The 19,380-nt window shown below is 39.2% G+C and overlaps 1 protein-coding gene and 1 non-coding gene across 2 annotated transcripts in view; both read right to left on the reverse strand.

The window, feature by feature from the left end:
* Positions 1 to 19,378, reverse strand: part of LOC141759347 (uncharacterized) — a 110,764-nt gene extending 91,386 nt beyond the window's left edge. The window contains exons 1-2 of the mRNA XM_074621341.1: positions 18,972 to 19,378; positions 14,069 to 14,218 (exon numbers count right to left, since the gene is read on the reverse strand). Coding sequence (XP_074477442.1) covers positions 14,069 to 14,218; positions 18,972 to 19,139 — 318 coding nt within the window. The 5' untranslated portion in view covers positions 19,140 to 19,378. The remainder of the gene's footprint in view (positions 1 to 14,068; positions 14,219 to 18,971) is intronic.
* Positions 18,837 to 18,918, reverse strand: trnal-uag (transfer RNA leucine (anticodon UAG)). Its single transcript has one exon. It is a non-coding gene; the product is annotated as a tRNA-Leu (tRNA).
* Positions 19,379 to 19,380: the final 2 nt, after the last annotated feature.

The following is a 19,380-nucleotide window of genomic DNA, read 5'->3' on the forward strand; positions in this document are numbered from 1 at the left end:
TAAAAATAGCATCATGGGAAAAAGGAGAACAAATTAATAAAACAGTGAAAGAAAAAAAGGCTTTCTGCTCATTTTCAAAACAGGGCCAATCGCACACAAATCACCCAAATCAAATCAAAAAGCTGACAGTATCAAATCGAGGGGAAAGAATCGAAGATAAAACTTGAAATCTGATTACTCTAATGACTTAATCATTTAGACGTCCTCTTTGGGGGATTTAAAAAAAAAAAATACATTTGACGCAAAAGTAGCAGAGGAGGTCACTTGATCTGAAAGAAGGACATTGATATGAAGAGACAGCGTGGTACATAGATAAAAGCGTACACGCAGACACAAACGCACACAGTCTTCTGTTCATTCCCAGATACAGTACAACTCCTTGGACTCAAATAACCCTGCCATTACCCGGTGTCTCTTTCTGACTGAAGATTGGTTTGTGGAGGACGGGTGAAAAAATACGGGTCAAAATTATTGTTTGTGAGGTCAATTCATACTATATCTGTACAAAAAAAAGAGAATATAAAGAAAGAATATAAATGAATCATCTCAAAAGAGAGGTAAACAGTTATGGTGACCCAGCTTTTTCGTTATATGGGAATAGGAGACAGGGACAAAGAGAAGAGGTATGATGAAGAGTCAGACTTACAGAAAGAGGGACGAGAGAGAGGGGGCTTGAGAGAAAGAGAGAGACCCGGCAGTACTGGTGAAATATCGGCCACTCTATCGCCGTGGTGACAGGGGTCACTCCGGGAAAAAGGAAATCAATGCGGACAGCGATGACTCACAGGTCAACACGCAGCCCCTGTGTGTGAGCGCGTGTGTGTGTGTTTCAATTATGCATATGCTAGTGTTAAGTATGGGTATGTGTGCAATCGTGTGTTTACAGAAATATACACACAAGAACACACAAAAAGCATCCAAAAAGAGGAGCTGGTGCGGATGGAGAGATGAGATTGAATCCAATATATGTGAAGTTAATATTTGATGCACGATGCAGGCGGACTGGCTACCTTTATGTCTGCCGAGTGAACGAGTTGCTTTTTTAGGACACCACTTTAAAATACAGGAAACAACAAACGATAAAAACACAGAGAGACTTGTTAAGCTCCTCTACCTCACTCTTGACTCCACTGTACAATCTTTTCTGAGAATGTGAAGACAATAAGTGGCTTTAACGCCTTATAAATCCAACAGTATTTACGATTCAAATTATGAATTTAAAGGTCTTATTGATAACAGATGTATGATGGGGAATATTTAAAAAAAAATAATAATAATAATAAATCCACGGAGCCTTTAAAAAAGGTGCCGTATAAAAGTATGTTTTTTTCCTGAAAAAAATGATTATGATTGTTAATTAATCATTTTAAAAATGTAAGCGGGTCCAAAATAAATGTTTTGTTTATCGCTTTGGAAGCTATCTGACGTTTGGTTCCCACTTCTAACAAGGATTGTGAGCCAAGAGTAAAACGACGTTGGTATCACGTACGGTCATCAGTTCATGTGGGAAAAAACAGATAAATGGCAGAGATTGAAGGTAAGTGCCCGGCCACAACTTGTTGTGAAGTAAATGCAATGGAGCCGGGGCGGGAGAATGCGACATCTAGTGACTGAATGTTATCAGTATTATCAAAAGCACCTTTAAATGATTTTATACTGTGTAGTATCTCTTATAAATTCAAATACAGTGGGCTTGTGTCCCCCAAACAACACATACATAAAGACAACCAGACAAAAGGCACACAAGATTTTCTCCCCTAATCACAAAACATTCATATTCCAATGCAGCTGCAATGTGACAGTGAGACGACCCGGCACACGTAGAGGTCACTGGCTAATACAGGTAGGCTGGGAGTGTGAGTGTGTGTGTGTGTCTGTGTGTGCATGCCTTATATACCCTTGGGTTAGCAGGAGTTACGACCTGCTTACATTATTAAGGTGAGTAGTAGGCTGTGTTGTGTATGCCTAAACAGCCAGTCCATTCATTACCGATGCAATCCCCTAAGTACATGAATAAGCACACGGACGGCCTACTCGCTCTCTCTCTCTCTCTCTCTCTCTTTCTCTGCCTCTCTGAACTGTAAAGGAGACAAAATATTGGTGTGATGCAGAGCGCTTTAGATAAATCAGAAACAGGAGCAAATTAATAATAAGGAATAAAACAACATTAGCTGATTAAGTATGTATGGCGGAGTGGCGGCTGTAATTTACAGGCAGCTGGGTTGGGTGTCCGGAATAAGGTCTCATTACGGATCACGGTGTGTGTGTGCGTGTAGGTGTGTGTGTCCATGCCGTTAGTAATCCGTCACCAGTGGTCTCAGCTTTATGAAAAGGCCTGCAATCTATGATAATGAGCCCTGTGAAGGTTATGACCACGGTAAACTCATTTGTTAGAGGGAGGGCTTACGTGCCTCTATGTGTGTGTGTGTGTGTGTGTCTGTGTGTGTGTGTGTGTGTTTTTATGTGTACTATACCATTAAAGAGCGCTGAGGAAATATACTATTAAAGTAATGGTCAAAACCAGCAGAGTGTATGAATGAGAGAAACAGAAAAGTGAGAGAAACAGAGAAGCGCATTACATGGATGTTGCGTCACATCTTAGTTACAACTTTGTTTTTTTCTCACTCAATTTTAAGACAAACAGAACAGAGATATGCAGTATACGTTCTTATAGAAGGTGCTCCGTCTATAACAAGCAGTACTGAGACTTCCAACGCGATCACATCTCAGTCTCCAGTACAGAAACGCAAGAATGTGGAATAGTCACTGTGGATCTGTTCACTGGAGAAAAGACAGTAGTAGAAAACATACTGTAGCAGAGCAATAGCTGTAGACAGGGTCTGAAATTAACTTTTTTCACTGCCTGTCACTGTGGCAGGCAAGTATTTTTTTGTCTGCCACTCATTTTAGATCTGGTGTCATTCAATGTTCAATATGTTTTACATAAAAAAACGTATGCATGGTAAATTCCAGTGTTTGAATTACACTGTAGCTTCCGGGGAAGCCCTATTTTTCAGGGATGGGAGGGTACTGTACACTGTACTGTACTTTGCTATTGTCATCTATAGTGGTTATTTGCATAAAAACACACAATTCAAATTATTCTGATTATGATTCTGATTATTCTGATTTGCTATTTAATATACTGTATATCTTGGCATTAGTAGTTTTAATGATGTATTTTAAGCTGATAGACCACGTTATGATTTACCTTCGCCCAATAATCATTTTGACTGAACAGAGCTTGAACGCATCATAATGTAATTTAATGGAACCTCCGTTAACGTTGGTATCTCTATTATTTAGCCAATGTTACGTTACGTAACGTTACCAATTCTCCTTCTGCTGATTTCAACACAGATTTGTTGTTCTCAGTGTTGCATTATCAGGGAAAATATAGGGTGCGCCACAAAAATCTCTATGTAAAATATGAATATTTATTCAGGTTGTGATGTATGCATTTATAAAACTGTTTACATGTGTTCAACTTGATTGGTATTTGTCGGTAGATGGGAAAAGGCATTTGTGAGTACCCAAAACTACACACAAATACACATTTGCAAATCATATTTTTCATTTGTAGATCATGTAATACACATTTATAACCATTTTGAGACTAATTTCACTGCATACAGTACTTATATTGTAAGAAAGAAACAAATAAAGAAAACTTATTACAGCAACAATGGGCTCACTTCCTCTCCTCCATTGTCACTGTTCCTCTTTTTTTCCCCCTTCGTTTCTATGCTTTTGTTTGCAGCCTCCATCTTCGTCACATCCTCTCGTCATCTCCTGTCTCATTCACTTGCCCATCACCCTTCCCTGCTCTTTTCTTTCTTCCTCTTCCCCACCTCACTTTTCTTGTTTCTTTTCTATCTGAAAATAGCCATCCATTTACACAATCATTCCATTTTTTCCACTCCCCTCCGTCCCTTTTGTCTGCAGCTAGGTCAACTGAAGGCAACAGCGGAGAGAAAAAACAAAAGCAGGAACGTGTTTGTGCGTGAGTCACCAGATCACAACAGAAAGCGAAGAATGAAAAAAAAACAGAATAATGCGAATCGCGGTGATGGTGACTGGAAGGAACATGCCAGCATCTCGTTCTATGTCAAGGGTGAGCTACATGTTTAGAGTGAGTGTGTACTAAACATGTGGACTCTAGTTTTGTCCAGAGTGAGCTTGATGCAAGTGTAAAGTGATGCAACTATGATGATAGCCTATACAGGAAAAACACACACAGCCTTGCATTCAAGGCTTTTTTTCTATGCCATATTGAAAAGATACTGTATGGCATCGAATAACATCCTATATATAAATATATAGTATATATACCCACACAAGTTTATTCCATCTTTCACTCGACATTCTGACTTTCTTATGACATCTTCTGAATATATTTGTCCTATCTGGGAGTCTGCAGAGCAGAGTTGTGTTTATAACAGCGGTGCAAGACTTGATGGTAAAGGGATTCAAGTGGTCACAAAATCCACCAATTCATATAAACCTTATACCCTTTTTCCACCAAAATTAGCACGTATATGCAGGGTTTTGTACACGGGAAAAATCTGCTAAATACAGGCGATAGACTCCTTTCCCATTGCCTGTCATACATGTACAAGTTGCCAGTAGACAAGTATGACCTTCTGTTCTTTTACTGGTGTGTTCAACATCACAAATGCACCAGAAAACAGGGTTAGTAAAGAGTGAGAATGTTATGGTGGTTACTTATTTATTTATATCTGTTACTTATTCAGTCTCTCTTTCAAATTCTCAAACCAGAGTTGGTGATTGTTGGAACAGTGGAAAGACTAAAAAAAGACGGTTTTGAGGGGTGTTTATTTGAGTTTGAATGAAGTGTGTTTTACAATGATCAGCGAGGTAAAATGACTGTTTCTGTCAATGGAGTCTTTGAGGAGCGCATATAATGTAATGTTTCTTTTCACATCTAGCTCAGTGAATTTAGGGTTTATTTTGACCAACCAGCATTGGTGATTGTTGGAACAGAAGTAAGACTAACAAGACAGATTTGATGACTATTATTTTGTTTCTGTCACATTTAAATGAAGTCTCTTTCGATGATCAGCGAGGTAAAATTACTCTTGTCTGACTGGAGTCTGTTGGCTTTGAAGAGAGCATTTTAATTGTATGTTTTGTACATTAATAAATGTACGTTAATACATTTAAATAATTGTCTAAATCCCTGTTGATTTTTTATTATAATATATTCACTTCATCACGCGTCACATAGCATCGCACATGAGCTGGAGTCGAAAAACATCAAAGACCACTGCAGAGTCATTTGTCCCGGGAATGAATGCCGACTGTAATCTTTCCCTTTGAAAGCAAAAGCCAGATGTTAGCTGGTGTTGGTGTGTTTTTTGGCCAGTGGGAAAGGGGCATAACTTATAACCTAGTGAGGTAATACCAATATACCCGTTTATATTTTTGCAATTCATCGATTAATCATGTACTTAATAAAATGTCAGAAAACTGAAAATACCAATCACAGTTTTACGGTGCCCAAGGTGACATTTTCAAATTGCTTATTTTTGGCTGTCCATAACTGATATTCACTTTACATTGATATAAAACTGAGAAAAGCACCTATTCCTCACATTTGAGAACCTGGAACCTGCACATTTTTGTTCAATAAGTGATTTAATGATAAATGGGTTAATAAAATTGTCAGATTCATTTTCTGGCAATCAGCTAATCAATGAATCGACTAATCGTTTCAGCGCTATCATTCACACCGAGCACAGGAGGTGCTTTTCATGTTTGGGTTGTTCTCAAAATCAAAGTGAAATAAAATGATTACCATACAGGTTGGGGAGTCACAGTCATCCGGGTGTATCAGATGGACTAGTTACAGTTCCATCCTGCGGCTGATATATTAACAAAGGTTTACAAGGGCAGAGCACTACATATGTAAGTTTGGCCTTATGGCTGACCTTACAATGCACTTAGTATCCTGTACAGGGAGTAATGCTGCAGCCACTCCTACAAGCCATTTATTCCAGCTAACGACCGTCAAGCACTCATAAATCAGCATTAGGAACCTCTTTCGCCCTCTCTCTCTCTCGTTTAGTTCCCCCCTCTCTGTGGCTCCCTCCTTTCCTCGGATATTTTCTGTCTCTTTCCCTCGTGCTTTTCTTGTCTTCGCCCTTGTCCACTCATTTTTGCATTTTTTACCATCTTTGAACTTACAACTCCTATCGTCCCACTTCTTCTTTGTCCGCTTGTACATACCCACCTTATTTTTTGGATATCTCTTTTTTCGAATACCTACTTCCTCTTTTTCTGTCTGTCCCCCCTGTCTCGTTTTTTCTTCCTCTTGCTCCTCACCTTTTCCCACCCTTTCCTGTTGTTTATGTATTGCTCCTCTTACCTCCGGCCATCCATCCATCCTCTCTCACCCCTCTCTTTCTGAAAAATTCCTTCCCCTGCGGATAGAGACGGCATCCCTGAGATGTCTAACCTGGTATTGGCACCTCTATTGATTTTAATTAAGCTAATTAGTTCATTATTTGAAGGATCAAACGGGGGCATCCATTACTGCATAGAGAGAGACTGGGGGGTTGGGGAAGGGTGGGGGCAGAGAAGTTAATATGGTAATGAAGACGATCAATTATCACTCACAGCAAAGTCATTAACAACAGCATTAGCATAGTCAACCATCGCAACCCCCTGACCTCCCCTGCTCTCTCTTTTCTCACTCGCGCTCATGTATATGTGTGTGTGTGTGAGAGAGAGAGGAGGGGGGTTATAAAGGTCACACAGTTCAGAGACTGTTTTTAATGCAGACCTGAATTGAGTTTCCACCTTCTCTCACTGCCTTGAGCTGGGCAGTCACTACTACACAGGGTCAGCCAGGTTTGGAGCAACTCCTTCTCTTGCATTATGTCCAAAGCATGAAGGTTATAGACAGCCTAATTCTGTTTTTAATCAGTTGTAGCCAATAAAATATATCAATAACGCTATTAGAATCTTGCTGGGAAAAAGGGTATACATGTATTTGTGGCACTGCTCTGACATGGAAACACATTAAAGCTGATCTGCATGTGTGCTTGTGAACTATGAATACAAAAAAGTTGCGGTCATTCTGAAAAGAGGACTGTTTTTGTTAATTCCGGAAAAGTTTTCGTCCAACAGCTTACGCCATAACTTCTTCTTTTATGTACTGTTTGGCTGAAATGGGTCTTAAGAGTGCTACCACGGAGGGTTGCGCCATATGACAGGAAAAATGATGTTCTCATTAGCACGGATTAAGTCATGAGACCAATTTTCTCATTTGGTTCCTGGGCATTTTTAATAGCCCCTGTTCTGTGGTTTATAGGGAATGTCATAAATAGTCACTTTCTGAATCACACACGAAAAAATTGGAGACTCTCATCACAGCTGGAGATGTTCCCGGCATTCAGTTAGCACATTTGTAGTCGTCACTTGCTATAACCCATTTCTCGGATACAAATGAGACAAAATAAATTAGGTCTTCCTTGTTAACCCTGTGTTTCATAAACACGGGAAGCTAAAATGGGATGTTCTCAATTTAAGCACAACAGAGAACCACACATCTTCAGTCTCTAAAATGTGTTTACTAACATGTGGGTGTTTTTGAATATGCCTGGTATGGTAATAATTTGAGAATTGTGTGGGAATAGCGAGATGACAGGATGAGTGGATCAAAGAGAGGGCCAGTGATCCCAGCTGATCCCTACTGATCTGTTCTGATCTACGCTGATCCCTCTCAGGCCTTCACAGTCCCCCGTACTGCCCTGCAGGCCAGGGGCTAAACTCTGGGAATTAAAAAATCTACCCAACAGACAATCTGCAGATAATGTACACACACAAAAAAAAAAAAAATTGAAAAATAGCCAACAGATACAAAGACATGCCTACTGATGGATGCAAAAGACATGATATACTCGAACACAGACATGAAGGACCAAGAGATAACGGAAAAGAAAGATTTGATACAGCATAGTATCGTGATATTTTGCATGGCAATATTGTATCAATATCTTTTATTTTATAAACTATTTACCACTTAATAATCCCACCGCTCATACTGGTATCATATGAAAGTAGAAAACCTACGGAATCGATTGGTACCAACCATGTCATGTCAGCTTGTTGGGTAGAACGCTAAATAACGCTCCAAATTTACGATCAATTTTGGCGAGGAAAAACTGGCATGGCCATTTTCAAAGGGGCCCCTTGACCTCTGACCTCAACATATGCGAATGAAAACTCTGAAATGAACGGAGTGAAAACTTTATCTTATTAGATAAAACATATTGTGTGTTGACAAACTGCATAATTTGCAGTTGAAAAAAGGTAGTAAATCGTAATATATCTTATCGGCATATCGCAGAATGTTTAAAATCGCAATAAGATTGCATTGCGACATAAGTATCATGATAATATTGTATCGTGGGGCCTCTGGTGATTCCCACCAATAGGACTCACACATCAAGGTTGTGCATGTGACCAGCATGCTGGATGTGTTGTGTAACATTGTTAAAGTGGCTGTAGGTAGCATATTTTTGGCATCATTGGGCAAAAATTCCATAATAACCTTTCAGCATATTGTAATTCAAGTCTTCTGAGACATAACTAGACTTCTGCACCTCATTATGGCTCTGTTTTCAGGCTTTAAAAAATCTAGCCCGGGACGGGACACTTTGACCAATCACAGGTCATTTAATTGAGAGAGCGTTCCTATTGGCTGTGCTCCGGTCATGTGACCGGTACTTGGCGTTCCTTCAACAGATTTTACAATGGCGGCGGCTTCACAAAACTTTCTCATTTTACAGCTAAACCGTTCACTACAAGATGATTCTGAAAACATTTGAGGCGAGAAATAGGCATTACAGTAACAGAATATTGATTCATATTTGATCAGCGCTGCCTAGTTTGACCGTTTGGTCGGAGTTCGCGAGTGATTGACAGCAGATGGACGGCAGACCTCAGATCAGCTCTTACTGCTTGTTTTCCTCCGGTCTGTGAAATCTTGCAGATGCCGTTAAGAGTACTGGAGGACACAGCGGGACATGATTTTTTTCAGGTTAACTGTTTCATGTACTACTGTCACTATAGTGATGGTTTTATAAAAATAACTTTTATTAATCATATTTGCTCCAACGTACTTCAGCTTTAAAGTCTGACTTGATCTCTCTCCTACTCAAACTCGAGCTCTGGACAAAAGAGTTTGACATACAACCACCGACCAATCAACATTCTAACCATTTTGCAGCCTGCCGTTATAAGAATACAACAACATGAACTGACATTTTCACTTTTAGCTTGGTTATTTCCTAATTATATGTCTTATAAAAGGCAAGTGGCCTTCATAAGACCACCGTCTGACCGACAAATGTGTCTTCAAGCAAGATACTGAATCCCTGCCAGCTCCAGAAGTTGTTCTGTAGCTGCCCTTGTGCCTTTGACCTGCCTGGAATAACACAAGTGGAAAAAAAAAACATTTCTACAGAGATCAATAAAGCGACAATTTTATTGCGTTATATGATTACTAATCCTTAAGCTGCCAAAATGACCGTCCAATGAAAGTGTAACCCAGACGATTGAAGGAAATTACTATGAGGACGTTTCCAAAAACTCTGCGCTCATAATAATGCTTTTTATTGTAACCGAACGACACAAAGAAAGTTCAGCGTTTTCCGTGCATTTTTTCACTGGCTGGAAAGCTAATAGAAACTGATACTGGCACCACAAGGACTGGCAGTCTACACCCTAACACTAATACGGATTAAACAATGCTGTTTTAGAGTTCAGCTGCCACTGGGACAACCAGCTATACATCTACATCCTTCAAAATCCAGAATAACCCATGATAATGAATGCTACTTTTTTTATATATATATATATATAAGTATGTAATAATAATGTATAAATCCCCAAATAGCCCAAAAAATAAGGAATAATCCCACAACATTATTCATTATTCATATCCAACATTAATTATTATGTGGCTCAGAGAGGAGAGCAGGTCGTCCACCAATCGGAAGGTCGGTGGTTCGATCCCCGGCTGCTCCGGGTCACATGTCGATGTGGCCTTGGGCAAGATACTTAACCCCAAATTGTTGTGTGTGAATGAGTATTCAGATTAGATCCTGATGGGCAAGGTTAGCACCTTAGCAGCCTCTGCCATCAGTGTATGAATGTGTGTGTGAATGGGTGAATGCTGACATGTAGTGTAAAGCACTTTGAGTGGTAGGAAGACTAGAAAAGCGCTTTATAAATGCAAGTCCAATTACCATTTTATTATTCTCAGACGAATGTCGTAGTTTGTTGTCGGTCCTGGGCACTGAAACTGGGATGGAGATGGAGACGGACATACAGAAGCTACATGTTAGCTTGTAGCGCAAAGCTACGAATACCTTTGAATATTTCTCACCGAAATTTTGAAGCCCAAAAAATGATATTCGGGACAGCCCTAATACAGCGCATACGGAATATGCATTTCAATTGGGGTGTTTTTATGGCAGTTTGTGACACACAGCCTGATGGCCTCTTGCCAGTTTACGGCCAGCTCTGTGTGTTGTACACAAACCAACTAGCTGACAGTTTGCAGAGATGCATTTCCAAAAGAAAAGCCCACATTTGTGGTCAGAAGGAGAAACACACATACTTTTAAACATTATGAAAGTCTTAGATATCAACAGGTTTTTGCATCGCAACACCAACCTTTTCAAGAATGTGGTTGAAGGAATGAAAGAGGGAGGCTGTGTTCGCACTGTCGAACAAGTCCGCCACCGGTTACGTTAATCGGCTGCATTTAAACTGGAATATTAATTTTCATTAGTCATGTAAACAGCTTAATAGGAATATTGTCTTTTTTGGAATAAGGGCAAAAAAACTGAATATTTTGAGCATGTAAACGTAGACATTGGTTATTAATAGTAGAGAAGTTTAAAATGATTCTCCTATAACTTCCATATTTAACTGAACGTATGCATATTGAAGGTATTGTCCTGTAACCACGGGTTAAAAATAGACTTCCAGTATTATTCACAAAGTACTGTTTAATTCCAGTTTATACTGTATGCAGGGAACACGATGATGCTACATCCGTCTGCCAATGGATGACAAATAGACAACAGGCTAATTACAGCAGTCTAGAAAAGAGAAGCCTTGGATTTCATGATATTATGACCACAAAACAAACTCTGTTTAGTGTCCATTACGGTTCAACCCTATTGTGCATCAACAAGACCATACACTACGATTCAATCAGACGTTAGCCAAGCTCCTATTACAGAGCTCATTGCATCGTTTACATGGTGGAACGGTCCATAAGTAGCTCTAAATGCTCTTCATTTGATTGGATTTCACATTATGGACATCAGAGCAGAAACACACTGTTGTCCCCTGGCTATCCTAATAGACTGTTGAGTGAAGCAGTCCATTTGTTTGTATTTGTTTACCAATCTGGACTCTGAAAACACACAAAGTAACATAAACAGACAGTGAGAGCATTGTTTAAGACGGGTGAAAATGGAGATTCAAAAGCTCAGAAGATGGGTTGATGGCACGGCTTACAAACTCTTATGTTCCCTCGCACTACCGCGTCTCTTCGGCTGCCAAAAGAAGCAGCTGTTGTCACACGAACAATAACAAAATTGTGCAACTGGATGAACTGGAAGACTCTTAGCAACTACAAGAATGTCCTTTCCCAAATTACACCAATTCAACTATTCCTCTCGTTTGCTGTATTTTTTTTTTATCTGCGAGAGAGATAAATAAATTGGCCTACAATTCAATTACTGTTAATAACACATGTGGAAACTAATGAAGGCCATTCAGTGTGCATGTATTGTGCTATGGTTTGAAAGAAATGTACATACTCTAAAGCCTATTCAGTGAAGGCACATGAGTAAGTCGTATGGAAAAGTAACTGGGGGTATGCAGTTATTTTTTTTTTGTTGGTGTTGCTAATGCAATGTCATTGAAGGAAATTAAGTTTTAGGATGATGAAAGTTAAAAATGGACAGCTTTGAACGTTGAGAAATGCAAAGCATTGTATTATCGTGACCTTTGTGACCAGTGCAGAGAGCACACAAAGCTAGCCCTCTGACCTTCTCCGTAATAGCAGATAAGTACTTTGATGTATAAAAGGCCATAATTACTTTTCTGTGTGCAAAATCCACTCAGAAGAGCGAATATTGATGGAAGCCTGGCTATAACTGAAATGGAACAATACCTTAAGGTCACTATTTCAAGTGGTGATGTCTTTATAGTCCTGCTTTGCCTTGATGCTATCTTGGGGGGGAGAGGGGAACATTTTGGTACAGCGTCTTTGCACACAGCTTTCCATCTCCAGTCCACTAAGAATGAATGATAATTTATGGTTTCCTCCAGAAGGCCACAAACGTAAAAGATAACAACAAAGGGCCGGTCTCTGCTTGACTCCTTTTTTTAGTTTACACACAGTTTATCCTGAAGACATCGATGTATCTTTAACACAAGGTCTCAGCGAAGAATTTCTACAAGGGCTGTCAAAGTGAACGCGATGTGTTAACACTAATTTTGTTTTAACGCCACTCATTTCTTTAACGCATTAACGCAACGTGCGATTTTTAGGTTGTAGCTGGCAAAGCTAGAGTGAAGATACTGGCATCATGTGAAAATCAAACTAGATAAACCTAAAGAATCCATTGATACCAACCTTGTCATAGTAGCTTGTCGAGAAGGTGGTTGAATAACACTCAACACGCTAAATTTTGGTGACGAAAACCTGGCATGGCCATTTTCAAAGGGGTCCCTTGACCTCCGACCTCAAGATATGTGAATGAAAATGGGTTCTATGGGTACCCACGAGTCTCCCCTTTACAGACATGCCCACTTTATGATAATCACATGCAGTTTTGGGGCAAGTCATAGTCAAGTCAGCACACTGACACACTGACAGCTGTTGTTGCCTGTTGGGCTGCAGTTTCCCCATGTTATGATTAGAGCATATTGTTTTATGCTAAATGCAGTACCTGTGAGGGTTTCTGGACAATATAATCATCGTTTTGTGTTGGTAATTGATTTCCAATAATAAATATATACATACATTTGCATAAAGTAAGCATATTTGCCCACTCCCATGTTGATATGAGTATTAATTACTTGACAAATCTGCCTTTAAGGTACATTTTGAACAGATAAACGATTAACTACGAACAATCACGTGATTAATCTCAATTAAATATTTGAATCGATCGACAGCCCTTCTTTCTACCATTAAAAAGCAAGAAAACTGTTGCACGGCTCTATATTGCCATTATTCTATACAGGTATTACTTAGAATAAACAATGAGGGATTTTCATGTACTTAACTGTTAACCATATTCAGTGTGATCTCTACCGATTGGATTCTGTAAAGACGAAGAGGCCTTGGCCTCGAGAGGTGCACACAAAGAAAGGATCTCGGAGATAGATGCTGCAGCATAGAAAAGAAAGCCGCGAGCCGTTATTCCCTCCCTCTCGTCTCCTCTCTTTTGAATAAATGCGGCTGTGTTTGTGCCTGTTTGATATTTGTATAGATGGTGTTTATGAGTAGGCATTTCATCCTATTGACATATGCTTCTGCGCTTTATGCAGAATACTAAATAAATGGCCCTGGTTAAACAGGAAGGTAATATGAAAGTAAGTACATGTATTTGTATATATCCAAAGGATATAAGATGGGTTTGCAGGGTTTCACCTGGACAGCTGAGCCACATTTTTCTTTGAGCTTATGAGTATTTCGTGCTCTTGTTTCATATATGTGTGGGCACACACAAGGGGAGTCGTGGGTATCTTCAGCTTGTAGGTCCCATGCTCCAAAATATACTGTAAGTATTAAAAAAAAATGTCCCACTGTGGGTAAACGATGCGTAACATGTCTCTAAAAATATTCTTAAGGTCTTTATGTATTGAAACTCTGACTGTATGGTTCTCCTGAAGACATAAATATGCAACAAGGAAAAAAATACCATAAAGAATATGGTAAAATACAGATATAATGAAAACAACGATACTGGGTCATCTACTCTATAAAAACACATTTATAAAACCTTACGTCCAAAATGCGTTCAGAGGTGCGACGCTTCATTCCCCGATTGGAATCCTTGTAGTCGGCCTCCTTCTGCAGATCCTCGATGGTCTGAACCAGCACCTGGTTCTGGTCTGCGAGGTCACTCACGTAAGACCACAGGAAATTCACTTTCTTCTGCAAGAATAACAGCGCAGCAGGATCAAAGAGCGGTTCATTTGCTCTGTTTTAACAAGCTGACAGTACAACCCAAGCAGTTTTCTTTCTATAATACAAATTGTTTTATTTTATTGAGTCAGTCAAATCAATGACAAGCTCCAACTCCTGTTTTAAACAAGAGAGCAGTAAACAAAACAATAATGGATGTGCAACTTGGGTCACTCAGAATAACATTGATAAACTATCTTGTATTAGCTTTGTATGCTTTGGGGGAAACATAATTACATTTTTTATGGACAACATATAATACAATATTGTAAAGTATAAAAAAAAATGTCCCTTCAATATACACTTGTGGAAACTAAATTGGGATATGTGTTTATTTTTGATTATGTTTAGGCAAATAAAACACATGGTTGAGGTAAGATAAAGATCTCTGACAAAACATTAAATGTTTAAACACATCACAGCAGGGGAAGGCACAAATGCCAGTGGAGGAGCTTAATTTCCTCCCTGCAACTACCTCCTACGTCGGGGCCAAAAGTTGACAGCGAACATAAATTGCTATTGCAAATTAGTTGCAATATGAACACAGTTCCTAAGACTCTTATAAACTCTGCTCTTCTCTTAGACAAAGAGACAGAGTTGCAGAGACAGTATGTCATCTTCCCTGACCTATAAATGTAGTACTCCCTCTTGGCAAATCAGCGTTTTTTGAAGTTGACAGATTACAGAAGCGAGATGCATAATTTCCCTGAGATTCATCAAACGTCAAAGTGATGTCAGATATCACTTTGACACAAGTGAATGAACAGAAAAAAAAACAGGGACTCTACGCCTCCAATGATGGCCTCACGAGGGAAACATGAGAGCTCCCCAGACAAACAGGATAACAGAATCTGTATGTTTTATTTAGTTTCATCTAACCCTTGTGTCTTTAGGATAGTCCCACTGAAACTAAGAATCTGATTCAACATGGGGGGGTGGAGGAGTCAATATAGTCTCACAGGGCAGGTTGTGATTCTCTTATTTTGTGACAAAAACACACATCTGAAGAGCAGAAACTGTGGTGACGGTGAAATCTACAGGCAGGCTCTCACTCTACCACAAGTAGTCCATGCATTTTTTAACATCTGGAGTCAAACCGAAGAGCAGCAACACGTTGCTTGTGAGGGAAGTTGTGTAAAATATCTAATAGCCTAAGATAACATCGTCAGATTTACGGCAGCTCTATCGCCTTTTGTGGTAAATATTCACTCGCTCTACTTATGTTTAGTTTAATAACACATCCATTGACCATAGGCTTGTGTGAGTAGGACTATATAGCAGGACCTGTCTAAATCATTGCCCTAATTTAGGCATTGTCTTCATGAGGGGTATCAAAATGGTTTTTAAATTGAAAACACTGTTTTATTTTCAAAATAAAACTAGGCTCAGGAGATGTTATTCCTGACTCTTGCTGGTTTGTGTCTGGAAGAAAAGCATTTCTAAGTTTCCATTTTATTGCTTACAAAAAATAGGTCCCATGCTCCGCAACTGATATCCCGTATCAAATCCTCACAGTTCTTCAGAAGAGTCTTTTATCTCAGTTAAGAAAAACTGCTTATGCACTTGGATTGCACAGATAGCCTAACACATGCACTGATTGCAGCTCTGATAAAAAGGGAGTGCCCCTGAATTTCAGACTTATTTTTTGCCTTAGAGGAGCACCTGTACATCTGTGTTCATAAACGTCTGTCCCCTACAGCCAAGAAAGTCAACAAGTGTCCCCTGACGCGTGATATAACACTGTGATGTATAGCTTCAGGGAGAGGAACTTTACAAATGTGATAGATGTGACAGTATCTAAGATAACATTTAGGGTTGACATTGTATTTAAAAAGGGTGTGGGACTTAAAATGCATCCGTTATATAACTAAAGCATTTTTGGTTTACTGTTTTTTCCAGCTTTGGAACAGCTATTAGTGACTTGATGGAAAGTTTTAAATGTGCACACACCTTAGTTTTTCTTTATAGTTTGCACTTAATAGTTAATTTTCCTCCTCACTGAGTTTGTTGACCTTTTGACCTTATGTACTTGCAAATATATCAGCAAAGCAAACAGATAAACAATGACACATAGCTTTTTTGTCATGCATCATACTCCGAGTTTAATTTTAGTATTTGTTGGTAGAATATTAGTTTCTATTTGTAGCATGGACATTTGGTTAACTTCTGTACAGTCACGCTTTAGTTTGTCTTTAGATAAGTTTGTTCTAATTTCTAATTAACTCTGAGTTACCAGTGCTGAGGGTGCCGCTGCTGGTTGCTGCTGCTGGAGGGACATCTTGTCAGGCCGGAGCACAAGATGGCCCACTAAAGAAGAGCTCCTAAATACAAGAAGTGGCAAATCAGAATGTACCATCTGCCACATCATGGGTTTTTTTTTTTTTTTTTATTATTTCTTTAGAATATATTATTTTGGTGGAGCTTTTGTTTTAGTTAATTGCTAAAATATGTATATATGATAATGGTTCTGCTTTGTTTTACTTGTAGTTTAGTTGGTAGTGTCTGTCCTTGTGTTACCTCTTTGTTTCAGAAATGGTCTGATCACATATTATATAAGTTTCCCTTTGTCTTCAGTTTGGTGGTTTTATCAGTTTTATCTTTGTTAGGCCAGTTCAATCTGTTCGGTTTAAGTTAGCATAGCCTGTGTTGAGTTCCATTTAGTTGACCTCTTTATGGGCCCAGAACTTTGTTACATATTTTGTAAATTGTTTGCTTCATTTTTAGGTTTATAAAACCCTCCTTTTGAGACTTCTCATCTCCTGCCAGCTTGGTCCTTCACTAAAGCATAAGACAGCTACTTTTTATGATTTCTTTAATTGGGAGGTTGTTCCAACATGTTAAGAAACATAAACCTACAATGGGTTCATGGATGAATGGGCTCCGTGTTTTCAATGGACAGGCCTTATGATTAATTGTCCATATCAACCTTTAGGACTTGGGAGCTCCTGGGTTCTAAACATATAACCTTGTTAAGCAGGCCCGCGACTGGGGCCGGCTGACCGAAACCCATCTCCGAAACCTTGTTACACTTGCTTTGATGCACAGCCCGGCTCACACAGGCTACATTCTGTAGCTAAATGATGTCACATGACAATCCTGATGATTAGAAACCTCTCTTTTTTAAATATGAGGGTGGATCTGTGTTCCTGATCTCTGCCGCTCAGATGGAAACGTAATGCAATTTGCCACCTGTTACAAGTGCTGCGGCTTTATGAAAGCACCCCTACGCTTCCTCCTGTCATTTGTCTGACAGGACAGAGGTCATCTTCTGATGCCCGAGTCACGGTGGACAGGATGCTCTTTGATTTGTATTGGATGGATGATAACCTAATGACAATAGATGTCGGCAGAAAAGTACATAGAGACTTTGGGTCTGAAAGGGGTCCTCAATAATGCTTTTTTTTTTTAAAACATAATGTATGCTGTTGACTGGAACCATGAAGACAATCAGGGACCAGAACCCTGGATGGTTACTGGTGGGACAAAAATCGATTCACCTATGGATTGCGATGTTAGTTAGCGGAAGTATACACGTGTGACTACGTCAGCTTTCAAAATAAGGTGTTAACAAAAGGAACCGTATATACAAAATACATGTATGGAAATAAGATTGATTGGATTATATTCACCAGAAGTATAAAACATGACATGTCCCTTATAAATTAAAAAGAAAATACCACTAATTTGTGAGGGAAATGGCTTTATTCTTTGATTTTTGGGTTGCTGGAAAACATTTTTTATAAATAATGCCTGACAATGACTGATGTATTTGACTTCGGGGTATCTCTGACTACATACATGCTGAAAATCAAACATTTCTAATTTAGTAATTTATATATTTTCCGAAATAAAAGTCCCTAGAAGTGTATGATTCAGCTTTTTCCCATGGTGTTAAAAAAAGTGTTAACAAAAAATCACAATAAATCATAATATCGAATCGCAATACTTGTAGAATCGCAATTCTTAAAAATCGCAATACATAGCGAATCGGCACCCAAGTATCGTGATAGTATCGAATCAGGAGATAGGTGTATAGTCCAGCCCAAATGGTTACCTGGAACAGTTTGATTTCAGTGTTAATTTAGATAGATAGATAGATAGATAGATAGATAGATAGATAGATAGATAATTAGTAACTGTATTGATCCCAAGGGAAATTCAAGTTTCAGGCATCACAGTTCCATAGTGGAAAACATGTTAGTAAAAAGGCAGTAAAAAAGTTATTAGTGCAAAGTAAAAAGTACAAAAAAATATACCAGATATAAAAATACAAGGACATGAAGTAAATTGTTAAAACTGAATATAGTGCAGAAGAGACTGTTAAAAATGAGTGTAGTGCAGGGTAACTCCAGTAGCTTAGTCTATGAAAGTACAGTGTGTGCATTATTATTTGTCCTGTTGACTCACTCCACTGTCCTGACAACAAAACACACTGAGGTCAAAGGTTCAAACAACAGCTAACCTGTACTTTGAGGTGAATATGCCACTAGATGTGACCTGGGTGGTTGCCAGATATACATAAATCCGCTTTTTTTCACACAACTTCTAGCACACTTAATGGTTTATGGGAGCTTAAATAGTCATAATATGGCAGCGGTGGGATTCGAACCCACGCCTCCAGAGAGACTGGAGCCTAAATCCAGCGCCTTAGACCGCTCGGCCACGCTACCGATGATTCACAAACCTCTGATAACACCTGTAGTACATACAGTACATAGCTCACCTGCAGTAACTCCTCTCGGGTTACAGTGGTGTCCAGCTCCAGACATCTCAACCTCTGCTCGTAAAGTCCCTTAAACTCGTCTAGAAGCTGTTTAATGTTGTTTGTCTCTGTCCCAGGATCCTGGAGGGCAACTTTCAGCTCCTCTCCTGAGGCTGAGAGCAGGTTCATGCTGGCTAAACACTCATATCACAGCTTGTTGTCACTCTGGATGAATCTCTGCACAGCCTAGTTCACTAGCAAAACAACTTGCATGCAGAGCAACCTGCAAAAAAAGGGACAATGCATGCTATGTAGAGTGCATGTAATCGTGTTACTTTATATTGAATTACCGTGGCTTCACCAACAAACTTCGGTCGCTATAGTGCTGTTAACGTTACTACAACGGAGGACTTTGAATGCATCATGAAAT

Source organism: Sebastes fasciatus, chromosome 21, assembly GCF_043250625.1.
Source record: "Sebastes fasciatus isolate fSebFas1 chromosome 21, fSebFas1.pri, whole genome shotgun sequence".
Lineage (NCBI taxonomy): Eukaryota > Metazoa > Chordata > Actinopteri > Perciformes > Sebastidae > Sebastes > Sebastes fasciatus.